This window comes from Alosa sapidissima, chromosome 18 (genome assembly GCF_018492685.1).
Source record: "Alosa sapidissima isolate fAloSap1 chromosome 18, fAloSap1.pri, whole genome shotgun sequence".
In the NCBI taxonomy this organism is placed as follows: Eukaryota; Metazoa; Chordata; class Actinopteri; order Clupeiformes; family Clupeidae; genus Alosa; species Alosa sapidissima.
In genome coordinates, this window is record NC_055974.1 from 13939587 (window position 1) to 13965507 (window position 25921).

Below are 25921 nucleotides of genomic sequence, written 5' to 3' on the forward strand. Positions count from 1 at the left end.
AGGCGATATTTGTAACATTTATTTTGTATTTGGCCTGTTATGAAATCATGTATTGGACAATTTAAACACACTGTGAAACCTGAAGCCCAAAGTTGGAGACATGCATTTAGACATTGCTGCAAATGTAAAACCGGATTACTCTGGAATGGCTAACTGTACAGGGGAATGCTTTACACCTTTTTATTCGGTAAGGTCTGCTGTTTCTTCTAATATATGGTTTGTCATGTGTTCTGGAAAAAATCGTGAAGTATTCCACCGAGATGAATGGGTAGGGAGATGGGCGCAGAATGTAACATGATAAATTAAAGTTACTTTTCTCGCGAACCGTTTACCACAACTTGCGGCCAACATCGTTTAAAAGCTGAGAAAAAGCTGTTTCGTGTGATGTGATAGGCCTACATGTAATATCTTTGTGAAGAGTAGGCTATCGGAGTATAGCCTATTTCAGCAAAGAATGGGTGAATTTGGACGCACTTTCTTTCTTGCCATGCGCCGTCACATTCTCCACTGCGTAAAAGACATAGGCTAAATGAATTTGCGCGTGAATGCTAAGCTTAATCAGGCCATAGGCTAAATAAAAATCGCTAGTCGGATGCAAAGCAGAATATAGAAAGAAATGGGCACCAAGGCCACAGTGGCCTGTGAACCTCCGATTTTCAAAGGGACATCACGGCAAACGCAAGGGGCAACCAGGTCCGTGTAACGCTTTGCAGTGCTTTGTTCTATTTGTTCCATCCATCGGGTCCAAATAAAAAATGTGTTCAATAATCCAATTTTCAATTTGTTTTAACTGGTCAGCAAATAGATAATTGCTGCTATTTTCTAAATGTGTCATTAGTCACGCAAGATAAAGAAAACAGAAACTGGATTGGAAACAAAAGTAAAATTCAGTTAATATTGGATTTTGGACCCTTTTTTTTTAACTGTTTTTGTTGGGCTGAACCACGCGTAGGGGTTGGTGACCTGATAGATATTGGCGCGCGGTGTTGGTGATCACATTTTATCAGCGGATGTAGAGCATAGACTGTAAAAAATAGATGTAGAGATGGAGGGCTATCAAACACAGTTCCGCTTGCATCAAGGTGCCAAGCGATTGATAATGTCAGCTCGAGATCAGAACTTCAGATGCAGAGGGAGACATTGCTGCGTCCTGACACTTATGAGTAGGCCTACGTGAGCCCTAGTAGCCTACAGGCCAATGTAGGCTATTTGCTGTTGAAATTAATAAATGGATAAACGGATAAATTAGGCTCACCGTTGTGTCTTCGTTTAGCCTAATGAAACCTAGTCTAGCGTAAAGCGTTAAATAAGCAAAAATACCATGTCAAACAGTGCTCGGGGTAGCCTGTATAGCCCGGTATAGCCAAGACTGACGTCGATGACATTCTGCTTTGGGGAATTATTTGCTATGGCATGGCTATGGTATTCAAATATAGGCTACTGTAGATATGTTCAACATAGGCTGAAAGTTATGTTTAACGTGCCTTCTCCCAAAAAGTTTGTCATTAATCTCTAAAGTAATGAGTCAAAATCACAAACAACTTCAGGCGGCGCTCCCTTCCACCATCTAGCCTGGCCCAGCTAGATGGTGTTCTCCCCCCGGTGTTCGTGGTTCAGTCCAATCACAAGGGCAAAAAAGGAAAATTAGAAAATTGACGCATCATTTCAATTTTTAACTTCTGAACAGAAAACCGTAACTGTGCTCAATTGAAAATCAAAATAAGCAACAATAACCCATTTACTGTGCCGTCCTAAAGAATGGATAACGGATTTTTAAGCCTATTTTTATATTTTTTCATGTGAATTCTGCAAATAGAACATAGCACTGCAAAGCGTTACACGGACCCAACGACGTGGCCGCAGTAAAATTCCCACCCTGCTTATAACACAGTTCAGGAATGACCAATGTTAACAAACTAACTGGCTAGATCACCTTAGAAAGCTAACATGCACATTAGCTAAAAACAAACCTTATTCAAACGAGAATAATACAAAAAAGGTCTTTTTTTTAAACCAGCAACAAGAATCTATATCTAGTAGCCTATAACCTTTATGGAAATATAGCTAAGTGCTCTTAAGTACGAAACATGCAGTGATGCAGTGTGGAATGGAAGGGGAACGCGTCTCTGCTGCTCTGGTAGCTTATTTATACTATCCAACCAGCAAATCAGCACCCTCGAAATTCAGACGGGACGAATTAGAAAAGTGTGATTGGCAGATTCAATAGCTGTCAATTAAAATTGACCAATTAGGTGGGGCAGAAGAAATATTTGCAGGGGCATTGCCCTTCCCAGCCCTATTCTAGATCCGGCCATGCCCTAACTTCATCATTGGGTCTCTTCAGTGATGACTTTTGGAAGGCCAGGGTTGTATTTAGTTAGGGTTTAACTTAGTCATGGTCCACTCCACTCCACTCATTACAGCACTGGAAGTAAATAGATAACAGGGCCCCATAATAGGTTGGACTCGAAGGAGAATTTCATTAAGCAACACAAAGCCTCTACTGTGGTATGTACATGTGTATTACAGATTAACTGGTCTTGGACTGCAGGGAAAGGTTCCGTGGCCAGTAACAGGATATGTGGCCTTTCATGCTCATAGCAGAACTAAATGCTTTTTCCATCTTCCTCAGGTCAAATGACACTGTGGAAGGAGAAGATGAATAAAGAAATATGAGTCATTTTTTTTTACTGGGAAGAAGACTGCAAGCAATAACCACAGTAATGCTGACACTGTCAACCCCTTTTATATCCATACGAGCTGTTTTCGTTTTACGTTTTACGTTTTTCGATAACAAACTCTTAGGCTACAATATGTTGACAAAGGATCCTATTCTGATCAGAAATTGTTATTTGTATAGTGTATATTTGTGAATAGTTGTCATGGATTTGTAAGGGAATTCCTACACAGCAATTACAGTTTTTCATTTGAATAAAAGAAGAGAAAACGCATAGACACACAATAAACAGAAGTTTTCCAGTCAAGGTCTCGTGGAGTGGGCCTATTCGGCAACTGAGCAGTTAAATACTGTGGAATGGGTATAGGAGAATGTTTGTGATCCGTGATCACATGGTCCGTCATGACCACGCCACGAAAAAACCCTATACCAGCCAGGCAGTGCTTTGACTTCTATCTGAAATTCAAATAGGCAAGCCTCGGGCTGTAGATACGGGAGAGTGTAGTCACGGGGGGAACTTCTCCTCTGGGGCAACTACGACAGAAGAAAACAAACACCGTGAGGAGTTACCACTCAGTCTGGAGCTGAGACGAAGTTAAACGATGTACTGCAGACAAGTGACACGCATCCAGTCCTTGCGGGCAAGCGAACTTTTTCTCCACTCTGATGTTTTGTGAATTTTAAAGAAGACGAGGACTCAGGGAATTAAATGAACTGTGGTGGCCGTGAAATCATAATACTACCGGCATACGGGCCTTTCTCAGTCGACAGCGCAGCAGGTAGGCTGAATTTCTGGACTGTGGATGTGTTGAAAATAAATCGTAGAGTAACGTTCGTACACCTGTTACGCGCAACAAAACTATACATTATGCAGTGTACATGCGTCATTGTAAAATGTAGCCTACATTATGACAGTATTTATGTGTAATACAAAAAACATCTTATCATCATTGTACCAATATATTCATAAACAGATATTGAAAGCGTAACAGAAGTAACCATATCCTGATAGGCTCTCAATTTATAAGAACATGAATTGCGTTTGTTAAGAGTGGGAATTATAAAGCTATTGCATTTATGTTAACTTTGTAGTCACTTTATTTGTTTGGGAAAACTGTTCTTGATAGGCTTAAGATTGTTGTCTACTTGTAAGTTTAGTTGAGGCACTTAGAGCATATGGTTGATGGGAAGACAACAGCATGCTCATTAGCCAGGTGTGGAGAACTAAGCCCCCCATGGAGTTTAAGTAATAGTCAGAATAACACACAGGCACACACGGTGTGGTGATAACACACAGGCACACACGGTGTGGTGATTCACGCTTGGCTTTTTAATTAAGATTCAACCACTGTTTGCATTATCTGATGTAACATTTATTAGCAGTAATTCTAGGTATTAAATAACAGTAAAACATGAAATACATTATCACAATTGATCATATTCTATTGAGAAAACACATGATGTGCAATATCTTTGGCAAATGAGCAAACATTTAATTTCATCTGGCTTCAACAGTGACTCAGTAAAGTAAGCATTAGCATACAGCTAATCAGACTCAGGTGAAGGTCAATATGAGTTTTCCCATTGTTGTTTGCTTAGTTAAATAACTAGCTTGAGAGAAAGCCTTTGTTTACTGTGTTGGGAGGATTGAGAATGCTCAAATGCTACACTCTGGAAGGTGTGGCCCCAGTAAATACAGCTGTATGCCATGATGTCATGGTCTTAGAATATTTTGTGTTGACACTGAGGTGTAAATCAATCCATATTGCATTTTGTCATATATTTCATCAAATGTGCAAGTGTGTGCGTGAAAGAGGAGCAGTGAGACATAATGTGTGTGTGTGTGTGCCCGAGAGAGAGAAAGAGAGAGAGAGAATGTGTGAAACCAGTATCATGATCATGATATTGATAACTGGTACTTGACCAAGGAGGGGATGGTTATATTTACCTGTAAACGCTGACCTGAGCCACCCATAGCTCAGACGGCTAACTATAGCCTGGACTGGACTGACCAATGGCTATCTAGGCCCTGTAGTATCTCCGCTAGATAAAGTCTGTGCCATTCTACAGTATCTACAGTACAAAGTCAGTGTTCTTTGGGCTGAACTTTACTGTTGGTTATCTATAGGCTATGTCCCACCTCTGTCATATCATATGTCTTTGTGTTGTGCCTGTGTGCCAGTTTGGCTGGTAATCATGCTGACTGGTGATATTTGCGTAAAAACAGTGAACATCGCTTTCAATGAATGTCCACTTCAGTGCATTGTCCACACGTGATAGGCAACAATGTGTGATATAATACAATAAAACATTGTGTGAATGCAAACGATGGACTGCGTATTCCACTACACCAAGTCTCTGTATCTCAAGCCTTCGTATCACGATCACAGTGCCAATGAAGAAATTGTCTAAATATTGAAATAAAATAAAGGCTCATGTTGTGACAGTGACACAGCTTATTTTGTCAAACGAAATTAAAGATATACATTTAATATTGAACCCTATGTGAAGCTTCAATGCTTAAGGTAACTTTGTTTTATTTTTCTGGTCACATAGCATGTTTCATATTGTGTGTTGATAATGCATAAGTGGACATGCATTAGACATTAACTGGTGCACATTTTTCAGAGATCCTCATATCTGTTATCTCACTTTGCAAACACTTTGTGGAAATGACAACCTCTCCAGGGGCGGAGGCTGAGCAGAGCCTTGTTAATGAGCAGGCAGGAGCCTTGAATATTCACTGATTTTATGCAAATATCACAAGTTAACATGATCACCAGCCAAACTGGCACACCTGCACTCTTTGTGATCATATTGTTGTGTCTGTGGTCTCTGTAATACATACTGTATCTCTATTGTGTCAGTACTACGTGGTTGTCTGTGTGGTCTACCGCATGCTTACAAGTATTATATTGTATGTGGCCTGTGTTACGTCTGTGCACTGGGATCTCTCTGTGGGGTTTGACCGTGTTCTGTAGAATGTTGTCTATGACTCAGGAATTCTAATACCTGAGCATTTAGTTTGATGCCTATTGCTTGTGATCTATCACAAATAAATAACAGTTCTTATTATTACACAGGTCATAAGAGCAGTGACATAGTTTAATTTTTTGATGAAGTCTCTGTAGAGTAACTCTCTGTCTCTCTCTCGCTCTCTCTCTCTGTCTATTTATTTATTTGTGTGTTTGCATGTGGTGAAGCGCCCAATTCGTAATGGTGGCTTTGGGAGGCACATAGACAGCCTAAGGCTCCTGCCATCATAATAGCAGCCTCTTCCACAGCCCCATGACAGTTCATAATGAGCCTGTTTGTTTGTTGTGTCAATCTCATTGCCTCCCCCCTGCTATTACTGGTCATTGACCTCAGTCTAGTCATAACACTGACTGTTTTAAATTCAACGGAAAGATATCTCAAGAACAAGACCATGTGCACACTTTGGCAAGGGCAGATTGAGGCTGCCCAGGGTGTGTGGAATGTTGGAGGGAATGCCCCTTTACAGATTATATTATTTGATGTTAAAATAGCACAGAAACATTAGATTACCAAGTCAGATTCAAAAAGATTTGCTAGTCAAATATAAAAAAAAAAACAGATGAACAAAATGCTGCGAACAAAGTTAAACTGGTGGTGGATTGAAAAAAAGCAAATTAAGGGACAGGTTCCAAAGCACTTATAGGCTACCAACATCAGCACCTCACCCCACTCCTAGTACACACGCAAAGGCCTACATCCTGCATCCTAACCACACACTGTATATTATGTATATGTTTATGTTTATGTAATTAAGCAGACACTTTTGTCCAAGGCGATATAACAATACAATTTAAATACAATTATATAATACAATTATACAATTTATTTAAATAAACAATACACATTGGTAGGACTACATTAAGGATAGTAATGACAACAATAATGTCAATACAATATCAACGAACATACAATATTACAAAAGGACTCAGTATAGATGATGAGTCATGATGGGGTGACCTCAGGAGAACACATTTTTGTATACCTATGTTGCTGTGACAGCATTCAGCTCTAGCAACCAGTGCCATGGTAACGCACCTGGCTTTGCCTACCTTATGCAAATGAACAGGACCACAGACTTGATGTGTGGTCACCTGTTTTCATGGCTGTTTAGTATTTCTCATAAGTTATTGTACCAAAGCACTTTATGCACCATAGTGGAGCTAATGGTTGATCTGAGATTATTACCTACTAATGCCTTTACTCATTATTTAATCAGAGGGTTGATAGGGGAGGGTGTTCCCATAACAAAAGGAAATAGGTCCTGAAAATGACTTCATAACCACTTTGCAAAGATATCAGATTGATAAGGAAGAGGCAAATTATGTTGAGATTATGCTGGGATATCTTCTTACCTTTTGACATGCTGAAATGTTATGATAAGATTTTATCAGTTTTCCTGGGGAAAAAAATAGTTTGTTGTCTTTGTTTTCTTATCATTCTTTGATACCACACCCAACTCAGGACCAGATGTACTAACGCTTTTGCGCCCACTTCAGGCGTATTTGTTTCGCAATGTGCGTGTAAAATCATTGCGAGGTATGTACAAACAGGCAGCAATGATGTAAAAGCGCAAACTGCCTGTCGCGGGAGCTGAAAGTGGCAGATTGCGTTTGTCATGTCATGCATATGCATTCATGGGAGGATCCAGGGGAAAGTGGGAGTTTAGCTTAAAAAGATGGGAGGGGAAGAGTAAAGAGTGCCTAATTATGTATTCCGCGGTATGTACAAAGACTGCTCCTGAAAGCGCACGTCTATTCTGCGCCTAAATATATCCGCCTTGTAAAAGCAGGTGTTAATCCAAATTGCAGTTCAATGTGTCAATAAGAGAACCTTTCAAAGACAACAGAATCGCTATTTAGAGCAGCAGTTTTTGTGGTGAAAGTATTTGTACTACCAAAAGCAACCATAACTTTCGTTGGCCTTTCGAATGTCTTACTTTCACTTTCACGTTATTCACTTAAACTTTCCTACTTGCTAGATTTGACCAATCTTCCATAGCCTACGTGCACAAGTAGTTTGAGTAGAACTGATCTTCATTATCTCCCTGCTTGTTTACATCTTATCATGTATGGTATATTTCATGATCGCTAAACGTTTGATTCTTTTTAATGTTGTCATCAGTTAACTTCATTCAACTGTGCTTGTATGTAGGCACTGCCATTAAGTTGTGGACGTTCGTAAATTGCGTTTATGGGCGGAGAAAGGCAGAGAAAGGCGCAGTTTACACTAAGGATTGAACGATTGATAAATACGCCGGAAACTTGGGTCAGACAGCGGACCCAGTACGTAGCGTTATCAGCGTCATGGACAAACCGCAGATTGCGAACACTGTCAGACCCAAGTTTCCGTCGTATTTATCAAACTTTCTTTGCCTTAGCCTTTCTCCGCCCATAAACGCAGTTTACGAACGTCCACAACTGAATGGCAGAGCCTATACAAGCGCAGTTGAAGGAAGTTAACTGATGACAACATTAAAAAGAATCAAACGTTTAGCGATCATGAAATTACATGTATACCATACATGATATGATGTCAACAAGCAGGGAGATAATGAAGATTAGTAGTTTTACTCAAAGTACTTGTGCACGTAGGCTATGGAAAATTGGTCAAATCTACTGTAGCAAGTAGGAAAGTTTAAGTGAATGACGTGAAAGTGAAAGTAAGACATTCAAAAGGCCAACGAAAGTTAAGGTTGCTTTTGATAGTACAAATACTTGTGGTATTGGTGTTCTAAATAGCGATTCTGTTGTCTTTGAAAGGTTCTCTTATTGACGCATTGAACTGCAATTTGGATTAACACCTGCTTTTACAAGGCGGAAGTATTTAGGCGCAGAATAGACGTGCGCTTTCAGGAGCAGTCTTTGTACATACCGCGGAATACATAATTAGGCGCTTTTTACGCTTCCCCTCCCATCTTTTTACACTAAACTCCCACTTTCCCCTGGATCCTTCCATGAATGCATATGCATGACACGAAAAACGCAATTAGCCATGTTCAGCTCCCGCGATAGGCAGTTTGCGCTTTTACATCATTGCGGCCTGTTTGTACATACCTCGCAATAATTTTACACGCACGTTGTGAAACAAATACGCCTGAAGTGGGCGCAAACGCGTTAGTACATCTGGCCCTCAGTGTCTTTTTTACACACTCAAACACAAAATATGATATGTATTGTTCCATACAGATAGGAGTATTAATGTAAGAGAGGTAGAGAAGGAACCTGTTATTCTGCTTCTCAGGATACCACACCCTCTCCTACATGTTACCATCATGACACAGATATGCCTTTACTTTGGCCACCTTTACTGTAGCCACATCTTGACTTCATTCATACAAACTTGCACATAGACACTTGCATGCATGCACACACACACACACACACACACACACACTACACACACCACCCACACACATTCTTATATACACAGAAACATCTTTCAGCTCTGGTTATATAAGTTAACCATTGTAAGGGCATCACAGAGTCACTGGATGTCACTTGTTCACATCACCACAGGTGCGCTAGTATCGTCATTCTATTGTGAAAGAAAGAAATTAAACACTTAATTTCAGTACATCAAAAAAAGCCTGGCCAGAACTTTTGAACTAGGCTGTGTGGTTAGATATTAATTAAATTGTTTCCTTGGCTTGGAGAGATGATCCATGATGTCAGGCATGTCATGTTTGTACTATCAACACAAGCCCACACATCCACCAAGTCTGTCAGCAGTGTTCAAACAATAATACTTAACACTTCACCAAAGCATGCCAGTTTTTAAACCAGTTCTTCAAAGTTGACTTAACCCTGAATTTGCTGTGGGTATTTGCAAGGGGTGAGTCTTTGTGTGTGTTTGTTTGTGTGTGTGTGCGCGTGTGTGTGTGTGTGTGTGTGTGTGTGTGTGTGCTCTGTCAGAAGGTTTAAGTCTTGTGTATGTGGGTGTGTGTGTGTGTGTGTGTGTGTGTGTGTGTGTTTGTGTGTGTGTGTGTGTGTGTGTGTGTGTGTGTGTGTGTATCTGAATGTGTATTCTTGAGATGTTGGTTAAACACTGTTGTAGAGTGTCATATAAAGTAGGTTAACACTCAGTATCCATTCTTGCCTGGGGTGTTTACCTGCTCACAGGGCTGTTGGCTTTGCCAGTTTTGACAAACCACCAGCGTCTGTCAATGCGGCCAGGCTCTTTGAGGACTTTACCGCCTTTTACATGAAAAGGGACCAGCGATGTGAGCTGCCCAAGTGTGGAGAATGCACTCCGCCATCCGTGGCAGTGCTGTAGTAGTTCTGAGTGTGTAATGTTATGGGTGAAGGGTATGTATGTGTGTGTGTGTGTGTGTGACGGATTGGAGCAACTTGGCTTTGAAGGGTTTACAGACTACAGTGTGAGGTTTGTGTCATACAGCTGCATGGACTAAAAGGGCCATGTATGTGTGTGTGTGTATGAGTGTGTGGATGTGTGTGTGTGTTTGTGTGTTAGGGATTCACCGATTGTAAAATTCTGGGCAGATATCGATACCAATGTATAAAATAACAATTTGCCAAAAACCAATGCTGATACCAACGTTTTTTCTTTCTTTGTTTACATAGTTTTTGTTATTAATTATTTCCTTCAGTAGAGTAGAACAAAAACATTCATGAAAAATGTATAACTGAACAATTTTCAAGTATACATTTGCAGATAGCTGATGTCAGTCAGCAAGGGCGATATTGGCTGCTACCGATGTTAGCCAATGGTGCATCCCTTGCGTGTGTGTGTGTGTGTGTGTGTCTTTATGTAGTATTGCTTGGCATGCTTACGTTGCTGTTCATGCGATGATGTGTTTGTGAGGTGATGATGATAGTGTGTGTGTGGTGGAGAAAGTGATGGTGTCTTGTTTATATCTAATATGTGTGTAATATATACACATGCATACATATCTATATGTATATTTCACAACTACTGTGCTTTAGTGTTGCACGGTGTATCGATACTAATCGATACTCACGATGCCTTCACGCAAAAAACGATACGATTTCCGACGTTTTTAGAATCGATACTTTATTAAAATTAACGTTCTGTGTCTGCGTGAACTACTGCTCTCACTGCTCCTTGCACGCATCTAGGCAAGTGGGCGTGTCAAGCAGGCAGCTCTGAGTGAGTGAGTGAGTGCGCAGCCAACGTCAACATACAGTAGTTCTTTGCCGACCGTCCTCGGCCTTGTGGATAAAACAAAAGGTGAAGTGAAATCTGCAACTATTTTGGATACATCGCGAATAGTGAAGGCAAGCCATCAGGTACACAGAGGCCCGTTTGTGAAATATGTTTCAAAGTCATTTAAAAGCAGTAGGCTACGCATGGAACTTGGCTTAACACCTCGCAGACATATCCCAACATTTTTGTTCAAAGAACGACAGGTTAACGAATATGCTATAGAAAACACGACTACATGGTTAGTGGCAAGTTCTTCTCTTCTGTTTTAGTCTAGCCTAAGTGAAACGAGTATGGTTCTCTGGGATAAAGCTAACCTTCCTTCATCAATGAATTTTGACGAGACATAACGAGCTGTAATCATTTTGACGAGACATAACGAGCTGTAATCATTAGGGGTTTGCACGACGTGTCATCAGATTTGGACGTTGCCATATTGGAGATACTCGCCTCATTAGAAAGCATTAGGCACTGAAGTAAATCCCTAACATCGTCAAGGAAAATGGTTAGTTATTGCCGTGTTTTAGGTTGTACCAATAGGTCAGACTGAGAAAAACATCTGGTGTAGGTATCGACTTCCAAAAGTTATTAAAAAACCAGGGAGAAAGGAGAATAATGCCAAAAGTTATCAGAGGAAGGGGGGCGCTTGTGGTTGAACTTGGTACTTCGTCTCCCTCACCCAACTCATATGGATCTGCGCTGCCAATAAAATGTAATTTCTCGAAACATCGCACATTTTCTTGTGGTCCAAGTCCTGCCCTATATGCCTTTGCATCTTTGACGCATTTTGATGAGCTTTTCTGTTGTTTAGACACGGCTACAATCACTTAAGATATTCAAAGTGCATAATACTCGCGTGTGCCGCGCGTGCTGGGTTACCATGGTTACCGGCCAGAATGTGACGTCCGTGCAAACCCCTAATAGGGTGCTAACGTGATGAAAGCGCAATGTTCACGCCAGAATAACATTACCATAACTTGTAAACAATCTATTTCATGTTCGGTCAGTACTACTGGTAATATTTGTCATGCCATATAGACTGCAATTTGTTCAATAAGTATTGCCCAGATGTAGGATAGGATACCCGAAATGCGCTAATTAAAGCCCACAGCATATAATACCACCAAAGCGTGTTGAGTCCTAATAATAATAGCGGCTTATTGTTACGTGGTAGCAAATCATGTTATCAAAGAAATAGACGTAGGCTAATGTAGGAATGCACACAGACATATTGCAACAGGTAATGGTGTAGGCCTATCTGACGAAGACCTGAGTGGTTGGAACGTCATACTTGTACACTGGGCGCAAAGAAGACTATCCTCACATTTTTCCCTTTGCAACTGTCAAAGAAATCCCATGAACACGGGAAGGCCTAGGGAAGCCTATACTGTACATCAGATGGCCTAAAGATTAGGCCCCTCTGCATAGCATTCAGTGATTTGCATGCAGTAATTTCAACACTGACCTTGATCTAGCCTAGTTTGGCTATTTAAAGCTACTTTATTGGCAAAACACAACACAATGTAAATGAACTATAACAAAAAATAAAGGACTTAATCACACAAAGTAGGCCTACTATTTTACTGACTATAAAAATAATAATTATGTAGGAAGTTTAGAACCCAGAATTGCCCTGCACACTACAAAAGTGCACCGAATTCAACACAAATGACTCAATACACTTGGAGGAGGTATGAGTCCTTTCTTTTCCAGATATCTTAGGATTTCGCCGTAGTATCGTTTCAGTATCGAGCACCGTGATATTTATGGCAGGTATCGTATCGAAGTCATAATATGGTGGTATTGGTATCGTGACAACACTACTGTGCTGATCTACATTATAGATCACATAGTTAAGGGGTTCAGAAGAAAGGCAGAAGAGGAGGAGGAGGACTTTGCTTGGTGTGAGCCTGTGCCAGTGTTCAAGTTGAGCTTGAGACTCTCGCAGCCCTCCTGTAGCAGGTGCAGATTGAGGGCTAGATGGATAGATCAGTCATCTCTTCCTGCTCTCTGGCACGGAGCAGGACCCTTCTCCCTGGAGGACCTCTTACGGCCAAGTGAAGGAATAAACCCCACCACCACACACACACACACACCACACACGCACGGCTGCATGCACGCACACACACACACGCACGCACGCACGCACGCGCACACACACACACACACACACACAAACAAAATCCAATTTGTTTAAATGGAACAGGGACCCGGCAGCAGAATGGCCCTGCGCCTTCAATCCCCTTCAGTGGTGCTGGGAGCAATCACCGGAGCTATCTAACTTTTCTCTGTTTCTTTCTCTATCTCTCACAAACACACACACACACACACACACACACACACACACACACACACACACCTCCTTGGCCACTCTTCCTTGTGGTCCTTAACTCTCTAGTGACACTCTCTCCCCTCTTTTTTTACCCTCCTTTCCCTCAAGATGGAACGTTTCAATTTCCCCTGCACTGAAAGACACCCTGAAAATGATTGGGAAAATTGGGAGATTTTTTCTCACTTCTGTTTTCCATCAGGTTGTTTTTTTAAAAACATTTCCTGCCTTTACTATAATCGTTCTGCCATATTACGAAAGTTACTTACCATCACCAGGAACTGAAGTTGAATACATAATAACATACGTGTGGATACTTCATGCTTCAAACGTAGAAATTCTCAAATGCCTTAGACATATTTTTTTCATGTAAACATGCATATATCATACGGTGCAATGTGAACCTGTCTGGCAGAGGCTGGTGAAACCACACACAATTCTTTTTTGGAAAGGGCTGGAAGTCAGGTGTGTGTCTGAGCAGCTGGGTGTCGGACATCTGTGCTCTACTGGGCACAGGGGTTGGCACTCAGCTGGCACATCACATTCAGAGAATCGAATCACACACACACAACGTTATTTTCACTCTCTGAGTGAACGCCCTCAGAAATTGAAGCAGAGGGTTAGGCCTAGGGCTGGTCCGTAGTTGACATTTTGCTCTCAGGAAGTAAGAGTTAAAAATCAAATTACAGGCATAATTGTCCAGCTATTTTGAAACACCATAGAAAAAGAATCTATAACCTTAAATGAGATCATCCAAAATGTTGGTCAGTATTCTCGTTCTCCCTCCTTCTCTGTCATTCAACCTCCAACCTAATTGTCTCTCATTCACACACACTTAAGCACACACACATGCAGGTTGCGCCCATGTGTATTAAAACCCAGGCAAATGTTTGCACTTTGCTCAGGTGACTTCATTTACATTTAGTCTTTTAGAGGACTTCAGCCCTCTGGCTTTGCTCTGTACTCCTGAGTTCCGGTTTGTTCTAGTGGGTTCTGTTTGACAACAGGCCTTCTCCCTTCGGTGTCCTTTCCGTACTGTTGGTACCACTTCCCACACGAACCAGCATCTAGCGAAACCGTGGAGCGAAATAACGCAAACATTAACCGCCAATGAAACACAGACCATAATAAACAGACCATAATAAAACCCTGCTTTTGTGTAAATAGAGGGAAAAAAATGAAAAAGCCCTCAACGGAGTACCAGTAGGCTGTAATTGCATCTTGGCGCTTTTGATCTGTGTAACAGTGGAATTGAATGGTGCCAGAGTGCTTGCATGCTAGTAAAGTCAATTAGATACAAAAATGTCTTGTTGAGAATCTCTTGTTGTTTAGTATTATTAGATGTTTCTGAGGATATCTGCATGCAGCAGAAGTTGAATTTTTGGCATTCTGCTTGTAATTTTAATTAGGACCATTGAGTCTATGTGGGTGAATAGACATGAATGTATTACCTTCAAGAAGGCTGTATCTCACTAAAGGCCCAGTGTTGATCACAGTCTGACCCTACAAGTGCTAGTCACACCAATCGTGCCCATTTGTCAGTACCTTACATCTGTAATCACAGGGTTTTGACGGCGGGCACCGAAGACTGTGAAACCCTTTCAGACATGTTCCCACTGGGCTAATCACGTCTCTCCGCAGGTCGCCAGGTGTCTGCCACTAGCTGCAGCTGGGCACTAATTATGAGACCAGAGCGATTAGCGGTAGCGTTGGTGCGACTGTCAGGCATTGGTTTGTGCATGTGGCACACAGTAGGTGGATGGATGGGTTGGGCAGGGCAAGAGTCACAGAAAAGGGATTGAGCTCCACATCTCCACAGTATCCTGTATTGACAACCCCCCCCCCCCCCTTCCTCCGACTCTGTGGTTGTCAGAGAAATTGAATTGAACTCTCTGGCGCAATATTTTACTATCCTGTTCCTAAATTAGAGTTTTATCAGGCTCATTTGTTTTTGCGCTAAATGAAGAATGCTCCGGGATAACCACCAGACCGAACACTGTACTTATCATTTGAGAGAAAGTGGAGCACTCCTAATTATGATGGCTAAACACATTTGTAGGTTCATTACTCCAGTTAGTCAGTGTTGCAAATCTATGGCTCTCTATGAATTCAATAAAAAAAATAACATCTCTGAATGAGTTACTCTCATCTTGTTCTTCAGCATGAGGTGCCTCAAGTCATTATGTTAATAACTACACATTTAAATGACGAAGCCTGCATCAAGTCAATTAATGAACCAACAGAATGCAAATACTAAGCATTTGCACAAGACCACATTATTTACATGTAAATTAGAAACCCATAAACCACAGTGACGTGTGCTTAGCGTAACCTGTTTGCTGGGTGCTAATCCTCTCACAACCTGCTTGCACCACATTAGTTATTGCCCGTAGATCCTTCCCTATTGCAAAACTATTGGGCAAATCCAACTGGTAGTTCAGCTATTTGAGGTCAGAGCTGGGCTTTGACTAAAGCCTGTGTTTCCAATAAGCACTGCGTCAGCTGACAAGTTTGCCTGTGGAATTTAACTCTGCTGCAGTGAACACTCACCTATGAACATGCTGACTTTGAATAGCAGAACATTTTTGAAAAATGACAAAATACACAAGTGTGTGTGCGAGTGTGTGTGCGTTTGTGAATGTGTGTGTGTGTGTGTGTGTGTGTGTGTGTGTGTGTGTGTGTGTGTGTGTGTGTGTGTTTGTGCGTGTGTGTGTGTGTGTCTTTTTGTTATTAGCCTCTGGAGGATGGGTGTACGGGCATGCAGAAATTAAATAAATAAACAGCTTGAGGCTATTTTGCAAAAAGGCTTACTCGTGTTTGAAGAAGATAGACTAGGATAAAGGTTTGGCAGCACTGACGCTCAGCATTTGAAAAAGGCTGTGTCCTTGCCATTTTCAAGGAGCTATTTAGATGTAACTTAGTGGGAGAAGAGTTGACGCTTTCAGGGATATGTTTTTTTTTCTCTCGGTTTGCTCACTGAAGTGAAATGTATGGTGTCCTTTGCCAAGCAAGCTGTTGGACTAAGTCTCATCTTTTATTACGAACCACTTCAGAGCCCTCAACATAAAGACAGGTCAGAAAATGTTTACAAAGTGAATGGGAAAGAGAGAGAGGCAGATGTGTTAGCTGTCGACTTGGAGAGGAGGATAAGATACCACAGAAAGGAGAAGTTACAGAGAGAATGTGAGAATGACTAATGACAAAGTTTGATAATGGTAAATGGACTGCATTTGTATAGCCCTTCTTTCCGAAGCACTTTCATGCCTCACATTCACCCATTCACACACACATACACACACACACATACACCGCCATACGTGTTAACGGCCTCAGACCTAGGGGAATCTGGGCAGGTACAAGGCCACAGGCTGGATAGCACTGTGGGTTGGAAAGAAGTGGAGATACAGAAATTATGTCTTTCTCAAGTGCTGGACGTGCCATGTGTCACCACCAACCACGCCACTGCCACATACATACTGTACAGTATATGGCAGGAATCATGTGTCAGAGTGAGTGGGAACCTCAAAGGCAAAGTTTCTCTGTCTCTCCATCTGCCTCTCACACAAAATAATAATGGAACAACTCTAGAGGCGTATCACTGTGGGAACACTGCCAAAGCACTCTTATTAAAATACTGATAAAATACCAAGTGTGCTTAAAAAATTCCAAATGCCTGCTTTTCTTGTTGCTGCATCTTTTTGACTCTAAAGAGAGAGGAGGCACAACTAATGCATTCCCAGAAATGAAAATGCGTCATTTTGTGATGTAGCTGGTATTTTTTTGTGATGTAGCTGGACCATTTTTCTGAATGATAAATCTGATGTGGTCTTGGTCTTTTGGATCCGGGCCTTAACTAGGCCTTAACTGGGCCTTAACTGGGCCCAGTCAGGGCCAGGTAAAATTCTATGTCTGCTGCTCTCTGGGCCCTGACTGACCTTCACTATATATACCCCCACAGGCACTTCATGACAAATCTACATTATATGCATAGGATAGCTATAACAGCTCCTCTCTTCTAGAAACACTTTCCACAAGGTTGTGGAGTGTGTCTGTGGGATGTTCTTGCCCATTCATCCACAAGAGCATTTATGAGGTCAGGCACTGATGTTGGTCGAGAAGGCCTGGCTCACAATCTCTGTTAGTTCATCCCAAGGGTGTTCAATGGGGTTGTGGTCAGGGCTCTGCATGGACAAATCACGTTCTTCCACACTAAACACACCCAACCATTTTTATGGACCTGGCTTGGTGCACCCTCTGACAGTAACATGCCGAGCTCTTCAGGAACGACCCATTCTTTTACAAATGTTTGTGAATGCAGACTGCATGACTAGGTGCTTGATTTTATACACCTGAGGCAATTTTATTTTATTTTTTTATTTTACCTTTATTTAACCAGGCAGATCATTAAGACCAAGTTCTTATTTACAGTGATGGCCTGACAAGAAGCACAAGCTTTTTGGAGAAGAAGGGGAAAGGGGCAGTGAGAAAGGATAGAGAAGCAACAGTACACAAACACAGCTGTGCAGACATACAACAAGACAGCAACAGGGACCCACAGGGTTCACATAAAAACTACTCAGACATACAGACACGAGCAAAGAACAGGGTTACATAAACAGCACAGAATATATATATATATAAAAAAAACAATTATGAAAACCATAAAAAGAAAACAATTGATTGAGAGGAGGGTCAAATGGAGGGGAAGCAGTTGCAGGAATCTGTGAGAAGGTGTGAGATGGTGTCTTTGAAGGCGATGGAAATGAATTTGACCAGTCTGAGGTGTTTTTGTAGTGCATTCCAGTCAACGGCAGCAGCTGACTGGAATGATGCAATGGGTCTGAATGAAAAACATTAATTCAGTGATTAAGTGGTCCATACAGTGAGCATTTCAGACAGTCTGTTTGACTTTGGGCTCACATAGCTGGGGGCAGCAGGTGTTCTGAGCCGAGAGTAATATTGATCTTTCCATGCCTCAAGGCTCCACTGCTACAGTGTCTACCCTTCTAATGCTGGTATGAGTGAAAATTTTCTTTTTAAATGATTTTTTTTTTTTTTTTTTCTTTTTTTTTTACCTGACCCTCCCCAAAAAATGTTTTGTCTCCTCCCAGCTCCTGTACCCAGCTGACCAGATGGGTTGCAATTGCTGTCGGATGATCAAAAGGTAAGAGTGCATTTGCCCACTTCTAATTCATCTATGATTGAGCATAACACCTCAAAGCGCTCTTGTATGCCGAATGCTTTTTACTGGACACAGGAGATAAAGAAAAAACAAGAACTGATGGTGGGGGATCTGTCGCAGCATCTTAAATCACATATGGGTTCAGTGCCCACAAAGACCCAGGTTCAGTTCTGGCCTGAGGTCATTTTTCGATTCCACACCCCATTTCTCTCCTACTCATCTCCTGTTTACTCTCCATTGTCCTATAGACCCTTTCAACAATAAAAACAAAAACAATGCTAGAACGTTCTATTTGGGCCCCAATCTACTTCCTCTGCATTAAGATAACATATGGAATGTTAAAACGGAAGCCTTGTGGGGCCAACTATGATGCTGATAATGGAACTCTCTTGAAAGGGATTTATCTTATCTTTATTAGATAAGATACATCTATGACTGTAGAGGCCATGTAAAGACATCATAATAGAGATGACATCATAATAGAGATACATCAAGATGGCTCCTTATTGTTTTGAACCATATGGTCCACGTGTACATAATACGCATATAGGGTGCGGATTACAGATGTACTAAAAGATGCTTTATGAAGGGAGTGAGCATAAGTGTGACCAAAGGATTGTCAGTGTCTGTTTTCTGGATGGAGTTTGAGTGTTTAGGAGTTGCTAACATGCTGCTGTAGCAGGTGCTTTGCTTGTGTGTCGGCCCAGGGAGGAGAGCAGGGATTAGGTGGAGTTTGCACTTGCTGTGAACCCTGGAGCTGGCCACTAGTTTAAAAGAATGAGCCAACTTTTTGGGATATTAGCTTATTTGCTGTCTGCCCCAGAGTTAGATAAGAGGCTACATACCCTTCTCTTCTCTGTGTGTCAATAACCTAGTCTGACAACGTTAACCTAGCTTAGCATAATTTACTGGAAGTGGCTTAGACAAGTTAGCCTACAGCTAACCTATAGCTAAAAGGGAGCCATAGGCTAACTGGTTTCTATCCGTCTTTTCTAGCTATATATCCAATCCTATCTGCTGCATCTTACCTTGTTTATGAGGAAGATTTATAAAGAATTGTCTTAGCTCACATTGACCTCAGATACCTTTCTCTTTTCTTTGCTTGCCACCTTTCTCCCTTTCGCCTATTCCTAACCTGCTATACTGGAGTAATATGTCACTCGTGTTTATTTTAAGGCCTCACATTAGTTATTAGTTATGTCCTCCCCTAAACATTACTTATACATGACCATTTAGCAGATATTATGCAATGTGTGAATTTATAACCTCCGGTTTCGTTACCCATCCTGCTCTCATGAATTGTTTATGGTGAGATAAGGTCAGATTTATACTGTGTATTATATGGCTGGGGAGTGGGAATTCATTCCCTGTGGTTCCTGGTGTGGTTAGCTGGATTTGGGCCACTGTTTCCTATTCTCTTGGAAAGATATACTCAGATGCTAGGTCAGTGGAAAGGACAAACAGGACCGAACAGAAACACACACACACACACACGCACACAACTTCTTAATTGCTCTCAGTGTCACATTTCTGGGCTTAGCTTGAGAAGGCTAAACAGATTGAACTCAGGGGTCATGCAGATCTCTCACTACACACACGAGACTTGGCTCTCTCTCTCTCTCTCTCTCTCACACACACACACACACACACACACACACGCTTACCTGCCTCACCCTACATTTTTAATAATCCACAGATTTAGCAGTGTAATTATAATGCTATAGTGTTAATGAGGTTGCATTTCACTCTTTGTGTATGTGTGTGTGTGTGTCTGTGTGTTTCACTCTGTGTGTGTGTGTGTGTTTTACTCTTTGTGTATGTGTGCGTGTGTGTGTGTGTGTTGGCAGTGCACATATTTTAGCAGCTTTGTCTGGGTGATCCAGTGGCCTCACCTCATCTTAGACTTCTCTACACTATCACACATCCCACACAGGAGGTGTTTTCCAACAGTTTGACCAGTATTGAGAACAGTTTGTGTCCCTCCCTTTCATAATGAATACCTGTCCGTCCAGTCTTTCATATATCCCCACAAACCAAAACCTAATAAAGCCTCTTGTGGTTAATATAATTGGGGAATCCAAATACTATTATTATTATCTATAGTATTTCCTCTTATCTGTAGTAAACTGCTAGCTTGGATTACAACAATGTCATACAGTACGTTTTAGAGGGTGAGTAATGAGTAATATCTGGTATGGCAAGAGAAACAAAGCCAGGTACTGATAGAGAAACGAATGTGAAGAGCGAGAACAGCAGATGGAAGAAGAAAGTTAGAGAGAGAGAGAGAGAGAGAGGGGAGATGCTAAGCAGGGAGGACAAAGATGCAGCGCTTAATCTCCAGCTGCTGGCTACATGCTTTGCTGTGTGTGTGTGTGTGTGTGTGTGTGTGTGTGTCTGTGTTAGAGAGAGAGAGAGAAAGAAAGAAAGAAAAAAGAAAGCAAGACACACACACACACGAACACCACGCATAGAAGCACGCACGCACACACGCACGCACACACACACACACGCACACACACTCTTTTTATCCTTTTAACCCCTCTACTTCTTTGTTTTCACCTGCCATTCACACCGTCTCCCATGACCGGTACAAGTACACCATTACCATTAGTTATTAATGGATCGTGTAAAGGTGTGTGTGTGTGTGTGTGTGTATGCGCGAGCAAGTTTGTTAAACTACAAAGACAAAAGAGCTAAACTCATGTCACATAATACTAACAATGGTTACACATGAACATGCTAAAAACCTACAGTGTATTCCCAATATTCTTAGAGAGCAACATCATGGCGGAGTGAGGATATGCCAGTGGCGTTCCACGCAGTATCTTTCAGTAATGTAAATATGAGTGGCAAGTGTTGAAAACATGTGACTTCCTGAAACAACATGACCATTTTGATTAGGAAGACGGAAATAGGATCATCAATGAGGAAACCAAAGATATGGAAATCACACAGGCACATTTGTGGCCATTTCTCGGCTGTCTAATGGTTGCCTGCCAACGCACAAGCTTCAGACGTCATACACCAGGATAATAAGCTCCATGCAAAGTCTGGTGGATATTCAAATCCAGTCAGTCATCAGAAGTATGGGAGATGCGCAGGGATCACTGTATGGTGCCCATTGTTAATACAGCGGATGGCTTTGTGTGTTTAATGATCGCAGGCAAATGCCAGTGTAGATTTGTTTGTTGTGTTTGTGTTTGTAAATAGTGATAGGCAGTACCCACTGGTGTTGGTCTAGATGGTAGAGGATTATCTGTTGTGTGCATGGTGAAAATGAATGATTATCTGTTGTGTGCATGGGGAAAATGAATGATTATCTGTTGTGTGCATGGGGAAAATGGATGATTATCTGCTGTGTGCATGGGGAAAATGTATGTAGTGGTGTTTTTTTCTGAACAGAACAGGAATAGATTGTAGTATTCACATTTTGATTGTTTTATTTCCCTCTCTCTCTCTCTCTCTCTCTCCCCCCATTTCTGTGCTTCTCTGTCTCTCTCTCTCAGCTACATCTATGACCCCTCGGTGCCAGTGGACGTTCATGGGCGTAAGAGGGACCTGCCGGGCAGCTCGCTGTACGTTCCCCACCTGCAGGAGCCCGAGGACAGCGACAGGCTCCAGAAGAAGCAGGGCTTCTACAACCTGGGCTACAGCAACAGCGGCGGCGTCGGCTCCGGCCCCAACCGGGGCGCCGACGGAAACACCAAGCTCGACATCGAGAACAACCATATCAACCGCCTCCACGGAAACAGCCCTCCTGCCGGCAACGCCAACCCGGAATGGACGGGCGTCGGAAAGGGAGGAGGAGGAGGAGGAGGCAGAGGAGGTGGAACGGACCCTGACATACTAGGAACTCCACAACACAAGGAGCAGCCCACCCTGAGATATGCCCCTCCGCTCCCAAGCGTGCCCCCCATCTACCAGCTCCCCTCCTCCGGCGGCCCAACGCGGCCCTGGGACAGAGAGCTCCTGAGTGGCAACGCGGTGACGCGCATTGAGCCCTACATCCTCCAGGACAGGCTGGACGGGGTGGAGTGCTGCGTGGACGGCCGCAAAGACCCTGACGACGACGACGACGAGAGGGAGAGTGGCGTGGGCAGCACCCCTGAGTACCTGGGGGACACGGGGGACGAGGCCAGTGTCCTCTCCGGGGACATCAACACCAGCTCCACCAGCCTGTCCTCGGCAGACACCAGGCCGGGGACGGGGGACGACAGGAGGGGACAGAGAGAGGTGGACGGACGGGAGGACAGGGACGACTGCCAGAGCGTCACGGACTCCATGGTGGCCGAGGCTCTGGCCGCACTAGAGGCGGCCACTGCAGGCGAGGACTGTGACTGACACCCACAGGGTCATGTGACTGAGATGGGAATAGATAATTTTGTAAATAAACGTGGAGACTGTTCGGTAGTTTTTATATCTTTGATGGTTCTACAAGGCTTTTAGAAAGCCTCTGTAGATCAGCATAATGAAGTTCCATGTCTGAATGAAAATTCAAGTCTTGCCATAATGGTGGACAAAGAGTGACTTGAAACTGTTTACGAAAATCTGCTTGTGACTTGGCTGTGAAAGCTCATTTCCACTGATAAGTGAACTAGATATTTTTGCCACTTTGCCAAGGAGGCTCTACCTGAGTAACTCATGCATTTTCCATGCGCACCTGGGGAATCAGACCTTACTTCAAACAAACCTTCCTTGTTCCAATGTTCCGGAACATTGTTCCAATTCCCAAATATTCTATACAACCATTCTGAAGGTTAACTGCCATGTTTTTTCCACTCTTGCCATTTTAAAAATACCAAATATCCCAATTGTATGTGCACCGATTCTAATGGATGACATACTCCAGTTTGTGTGTACTTAATGGGCACTCTATTCTTTTGTTTTAATAATAAGTCTTTTGTTGTAATCTGTATATTTATTTGATGTCCCAACTACAATTTTCTCATGGACTTTTGGTTCAGGCTTCATGGGAACCTGCATTTTCCCAAACCCAGACATTCAGACATGCTTTTGTACCCAGGCCTTGTGTATGTGATAGTGTCTCTTTTTTTGTAACCATCTTCCTGTTATTTATACACTGCGTATAATGCAATGATGTCAGCGGTAGCGCTGCCTGAGGTCCAGACGTCTGACACGTGACTGGGAGCTGGCAGACTGTTGCTCGGAGCGATGGCGGCGGGCGTGTCTGTCTCCGGTCTGCCGGTACGTCCTGTCATCTCATTGCGCACATGTCGTCAGCGTCTGTGCCGCCGCCGCAGCCCACTCGTCTGGCTCGTGACGTTCCACTCGGCGGGGCAGGCAGGTGTGAGTCCAGGATGCCACCGCCAACGACGACTCGAGGCTACCAGGCAGGGACTCCCTCTGGCTGTGATCCCAAGAGTGGCCTCCATAGTGTCAGATATCCGACATAAAGAAGTGGCCTACGAGAAGGACCCTCGGGAGGGATAGCGGAGGGGGGCGAGGGAGACATTTGGAACGCTGCACTCGGTGGAATAAGCACATGGATGCAGGACTACAGCTCCTGCCATGAACAGCATGAACTCCTGCTCCATCTGGTACATGTTTGTTTTTCAACAAGTATGCCTTTCAATGAAGGAAGTTTTTGGATATTCAGACTGAAATGGAGACAAAAATCCAGTCAACGTTTATAGGCCAAATTCATTTCTCAGTTCTGTTCTTTTTTTTATGTTACGTATGTCATGAAAATAGCCAATGAATGTGCTATGAAATGTACCGCCAAGTAGCTTGAAATGAAGTCCACATATGACTATTTTTATATCAGGGTGGATGACTGTACATTGGAAAGAGGAGTGAGTGAGATTATATTTTTGTGGTTCCTCTCTGCAGTACCATGGAGGCTTCTCAGGAGACTGGCAGGAGGTGTTGTCTTGTGTACAATGGAAAAATAAATAAAATATTTGATTTCATCAAGGCATGAAACTGCCACATGATCAGCCATCTAAATGGGGATAAACTAGATGTACCGCAGAGCGGTGCAAAATATGACCGCCGCCCAGTCCAGCACATTTTTTCCACAAAAATAAGTCACATGAACGGAATTCCACGAAACTTGGCGAGCATTCAGAGGGTGTCATAATGATCCTACACTTTGTGCAGTTTTGACCATGTTAGGTCACAGATACCTGCGATTACAACACCTCATTTTTACTTTTTTGTTTTTAACTAGGTGGCGCTATACATGAAATGAGTGGTTATGGAATGGGTTGACATGGCCCCTTAATATCAACATACAAAAAGGTGGTCCTCCTAAACCCTACGGTTCTCGAGATATTCACAGAAAACTGTGTCTGCCCTACCCTCCTTTCGGGGGGTCCAGTCCAGCAGGGGGCTACAGATTAAAACGAAAAATGTGTGTCTCGGGAATCCTTGATAGAAAATTGGCCATGCGAAAAAGAAAAAAAAATCTGACTAAACCTCTATGACCGCCGCTTTGCTGCGCGGCGGTCATAATTAGACACATGAGCCTCAGTAAATACATTATCGCCACCCCTTCAGCAAACTCACCTATTTATACACACACACACACACAATTGTGTCCTTAAGATGTGGAGATATGAACTCACATGCCCTATGTTGGTCTGTGTGTATACGTCTGCCTTTATCCATTGTCTGAGAGGCAGCAGAGTTTTTGTTTTGTATTTCAACTAGGGCTGTCAATCGATTAAAATATTTAATCGAATTAATTACATACTCTGTGATTAATTAATCTGAATTAATCACATATATAATTTTTGCTGCGAAAGTATTTTAAATATTTAAATTCAAATGAATCATCGAATAATCTGCATTAGTGACATTAAAGTTCAAAAACTCTGTTTTCACTGTTCAAAGCCATAGCTCAATAGCCATAATAATCTATGATATGACCTAATATACTGAGGAAATCAATTCAAAAGTGCTTCGGGAAGAAGTTTTTCACATACAAGGCATTTCAGGCCACAGATAGAACCTAGGGGACACAATGAAAATAATTAACACTCCCCTCAAAGGGGTGAAAGCCACTTTAAATCAGGTCACATTATTGACTGTTGTGTGTCCGAGAGTCAGCTTGTGGGTTTTGTAAGGGCCAGCATGAGGGACAAGACCTACAAAGTTGTGGTGAGTTAAGCAGGGTAGCCTTCATACTGTATGATTCATATCAATCATTAACCTAGGAATACTTCTTCGTGCATTTAATGAACATTTTGTGTAATAATTCACGGCAAATTAATAAACTGAATATGGTGGTCCAAGAGCAGACCATGCACCGGTCCATGCATCAGCCCGACTGAGCAGTGATGACAGCATAGGATAACAGTCAGGTACGGCACACCATGTTGCTAACGTTAACGTTAACCGCTTTCACACACACACGATATAAAATACACAATGATAAATATAAAATTCAATATCAAAACACTATTATTTACACGATTACTCCTGAAATAACTGCTATTAACTGCACATTCACTATATAAAAATCACTGTTTGGAGGAAAGGGTTCGCGTGCTGT

At 42.4% G+C, this 25921-nt stretch overlaps 1 protein-coding gene across 1 annotated transcript; it reads left to right on the forward strand.

The window, feature by feature from the left end:
- The first annotated feature begins 3117 nt into the window (after positions 1-3117).
- zgc:194930 (uncharacterized protein LOC557813 homolog) lies at positions 3118-24335 on the forward strand. Its single transcript, XM_042069004.1, has 3 exons — positions 3118-3456; positions 18335-18387; positions 21912-24335. The coding sequence occupies exons 2-3, from the start codon at positions 18356-18358 to the stop codon at positions 22744-22746; spliced, it is 867 nt and encodes a 288-aa protein (XP_041924938.1). The 5' UTR covers positions 3118-3456; positions 18335-18355; the 3' UTR covers positions 22747-24335.
- Positions 24336-25921: the final 1586 nt, after the last annotated feature.